Raw genomic sequence first — 4,167 nt, forward strand, 5'->3', positions numbered from 1 at the left:
ATGGACAATACTAGGATGAACTCCTTCTTAGAGTATGCAATTTGTAACCGTGGGACGGGCGCCTACCACCACTTAGAGCAGAGCTCCCCTTCCTTCCCCTCGTGCTCAGGTAGCCCCGCCAGTGACACTTTGAACGGGGACGGGCGCTTTGGCGTGGGAGGGAGCGCGGCCACGGCCGCCCACCTCCCCCAGCAGAGCCCCGGCTACCACCCTCCCTCCTCCGGGCGCCCCAGCCCCTTCCCGGGCGCTGCCCCGGCCGCCGGGTACCCAGCCCAAGCCTGCAGCCCCAGCTACGGGCACCACCAGCTCTACCTCGGCCAGCAAGACGCGGATGGGGTGTACTTCCAGGCGGCCGGGTACTCCGCCAGCGCGGGATCCAGCCTCAGCCCCTTAGCAGAGAGTTACTGCGGGGCAGTGGCGGCCGCTGGGCAGTACCAGCAGCAGCACCTTTACGGGCAGGAGCAGCCCAGCTACTTGCCCGGCGTTTACAGCAACCTCTCGCCTTCTTTAAACGAGGACAAAGACTCTGCGTGCCCCTCCGAGCCGTGCCCCAGCGCTACGCAGACCTTCGACTGGATGAAAGTGAAGAGGAACCCGCCCAAGACAGGTGAGTTTGGGGGGAGCAGAGCTTGGCGAGGACGGTCCCCGTCAGGGGGAGGAGGGAGGTGGAGGGCAGTTCCCCAGCCCTGCCAGGAAAGGTTTGCCTTCCCCGGGGTTTGTACCCAAGGTAGCTGGGCTCATCTTCCAGGGGAACAGGGATGTGGTTTGCTTTGGGTTTTTGGCTCAGCTCTGCGGAAAAACCAGCTAGAGATTGTCCAGACACGTCTGATGGAGGGTCCCTGAGCTCAGCTTCCCACAGGCCCAATGCGTTTGGAATAGGAAACGCTCCGGGCTTCCTGCTTCTTCCACAGTCGTGGCTTCCATCTCCCCTATTGTTCAACTTCCTTCTCTACAACCTTCCTTAAATCACAGTCTTCCCCCCCCCCCCCCCCCCCCCCGCTCCATCATCACCCTTCCTTTCCACTTCTTCCCACGTACGGTCGGGTCTCATGGCAGTTTGCAGGGAACTGGAGGAAATGGTTGCAAGGGAAGAGGGGGCAGCCCTGCAGAGCCTGGGCTGGTGTGTCCCTCCGGGTTGTATCCCTGGGCTGGGCAGCCAAGGGTAGCTGAGGGTACAGGAGGGAGCCCGAAGCTCTGGGCGATGGAGGGACCAAGCGCTCAGGAGAGGAGGGGAGTAGGGGTGAGCCCGCACCCACAGCTCCCCAGTCCCAGCGAGGGAGTTGTTTTGGCTGCTCCTGGCCTGTTGGTGTTTGCTCGTTAACAGCTAAAGTGTCGGAGTACGGACTGGTGGGCCAGCCCAACACCATCCGCACCAACTTCACCACCAAGCAGCTGACAGAGCTGGAGAAGGAGTTCCACTTTAACAAGTACCTCACCCGGGCCCGGAGGGTGGAGATCGCCGCTACCCTGGAGCTCAACGAAACCCAGGTCAAGATCTGGTTCCAGAACAGGCGGATGAAGCAGAAGAAGAGGGAAAAGGAAGGTCTTGCCCCAGCTTCTGCCTCCAGATCTGCGAAGGAAGCTAGTGAAGCCTCGGATCAGTCCAACTGCACCTCACCTGAGGCCTCTCCCAGCTCGGTGTCTTCCTGAAACACATCCGCGCGGGGCACAGAGATGAGCCCCTTGGGGGGCAGCTGCTCCCTGCAGACCCCGACAGACACACACGCACCTCCCACGCACAGCCCCATCCACACACACGCGTGGAAGCAAGGCCACGCTTGCCTCCAAGCAGTCCCCCTTGCTCTGGCTGTCTCCACAGTGTGATACCAATTCTCCCGCTTGCATTTCTCTCTTAATTTATAGACCCTCTGTAAAACACTGGACTCCAAAGGAGCAGCCGTGTCCTCGTATATCCTTAGCAATAGGCATTTGTCTCAGGGACGTGTCTCCCTCTCCCCTCTCCCTCCCCTATAGGAACTGCACTTTCAACTACAGAAACTTTAAAACGAATTTAGTTCTCTCCCGTTTAAAAAATGTGCACAACGACTTTTGCCTGCAAGAATCCTACGTTTAAAGTATTTTTCCTCCCCGCGAGGTTGTAAAAAAGTTTTGGGTATTTTTTTGTTTCCTTTTTTATTTACTGTATGTATATCTTGGAATGAGATCTGAGGCGCCCAAGATGCTAAGGGCCTCCGCAGAGACCCAGACACCAAGCAAACAATGCAACTCCTCTGCTACCATTTTGCACTATTACTGCTTTACAGGGTTTTCCACACGCTCCGCGACCACGGCTGTTACTGCTTCTGGGGGAGGGAGGGTTGTGCTATCAGAGGAAACGAGATGAGGCAAAGGCTGACCCCGGGGTATTTTGGGCAACGGTCACTGTCGTAGGAAGTGTGAAGGTGGACGGGAACAAGGCTGCGGGGGGGCCGCGGGGCTTGGCTCCCCCCGGCACTGATGCACTGGCTGCTATTTATTGTACGTCTCCTCGATAGCCTGAAGTCTTGGAGAGAAGTAGCACGGTTCCTTGTACCCCCACCCTCTTAGGCTTATCGGAGTCCGATAAAAACATTAGTAAACCATGGCTAAATTGTTTCCCTTCCCCACGAGAAACTTTAGGGTAGGATGAACTGAAAACCAAGGCAACTTTTGTTAACGATTGTTCTAAAAAGGAAAAACGTCATCGAGAAAAACTAGCGGTTTCTTAATCGGAATCTCCCATTTCCCTTCCACTCCCTTCCTCGTGCTCTGTATCTCGAAATGAAACTACCTCAGTCTAATAAAGTTTACTTTTTCCACATGCAAGTCCTCTAGACTTTAAGCGAAATGGAAATCTCTCCTGTCCAGGGAAACGCGCGACACGGGGCGGGGGGACCCCGGGCTCGGAGAGAGGAAGAGGAGAGGAAGGAAAGGTCTCCGGCTGCTGCCAAAGCTCCCAAACACACCGGCCGGTCCTGCTTCCTGCGGGTGCCCTACGATCCCCACCCCCCCCCCACCCCCCTCCCCGGCACCAGCAGGATCGGGCACGGCGCTCGGCTCCGCTCCGGGGGCGTTCACATCGAGGCGCCCGGACGGGACGGGATAGGAACGCGGCGCTCCCCACGTGGGGTTATTTCACAGTGTAACAAGGCTTGATGAGAACAGAAAATCATCATTATCCTCAGGGTTAGCATCCCGGCACGGAAGCAGATCTGCATTACTGAAGCAACAACATCAACTGGAACGGGCTTGGGGGGCGGAGTGGGGGCAAAGAGAATTTCTCGTTTATACGGAACAGTTAGTACCGTGAGATTGATCCAACTCAAAACCAAAACGAAGTGTCAGTTTGGTTTCCTCCCTCCAGCTTCCGAAGGGAAGCCCTGAAAGGGTGTTTTCCACAGCACAAGTCGCACACGAGACCAGCGGGCAGCGGGCCGGGGCCCGCGGGCCGGCGCGGGTACCGGCAGCGCAGCGCGGCGGGGCAGAGCCGCCCCGGGGCCGGGCGGGGCGGGGGGTGGCAGCGATCCCGGGTACAGCTCTGACCTTTTTACCTCGAAACGCCTCTGGGATTTCTAAACAAGTAAACAGAGGAGCTGCCAGGAGAAACTATTGTTCTGGCTTCGTCAAATTTGCAAACCTTTTTCGGTGGGGGCGGGAGTGGGGCGAGGAATGAGCAAAGTACCTGCTGCAGCTGCCGCCGAGCCCGGCCCCCCGCCCGCAGCGCTGCCCGACCCCGGCCCGGCTCCTCCGGGGTCCCTGGGCGACAAAGCATCCCTCTGCCCTGGCGATACGATCTTCCCCCATCTAATACACCTCTCTTGCTCGAAAGAGAAGATTTTTGAGTGTCCAATTAGCTCAGAGATAAGGGCAAAAAAAGAAAAAAAAAAGAGGGGGGAAAAGGTGAAAAGAGGATTTTCTTACACCAGCTGTTTGCAAAACATCAGGAGAGGAGGGGGGAAAAAAAGCACAAGCAGCCAGATTGACTTTATAACCTGTGGAGTGTGAGTGGGTTCGGTTTAACCTATTGGTTGAATCCATGCGATTGAAGGTTTTGTGGAACCTGTGCGATTTAAGCTCTCATCGAAACAGGGTTTTTTTCCGCAGGGTCTCCTGCGGGCCCTGCGCCCCGCTCACCCCAGGTGAGGCGGGCAGCACCCGGCCGGCAGGGCCCTCCAGGGCCGGAGGGAG

At 57.5% G+C, this 4,167-nt stretch overlaps 1 protein-coding gene across 1 annotated transcript; it reads left to right on the forward strand.

Moving 5' to 3' along the window:
- On the forward strand, positions 1-1,650 carry HOXB1 (homeobox B1). The gene is made up of 2 exons (XM_005236565.1): positions 1-607; positions 1,325-1,650. Exons 1-2 carry the CDS (start codon positions 1-3, stop codon positions 1,648-1,650), a joined length of 933 nt encoding a protein of 310 aa, XP_005236622.1.
- The last annotated feature ends 2,517 nt before the right edge of the window (positions 1,651-4,167 follow it).

This window comes from Falco peregrinus, chromosome 18 (assembly GCF_023634155.1).
Source record: "Falco peregrinus isolate bFalPer1 chromosome 18, bFalPer1.pri, whole genome shotgun sequence".
NCBI classification, from domain to species: Eukaryota; Metazoa; Chordata; class Aves; order Falconiformes; family Falconidae; genus Falco; species Falco peregrinus.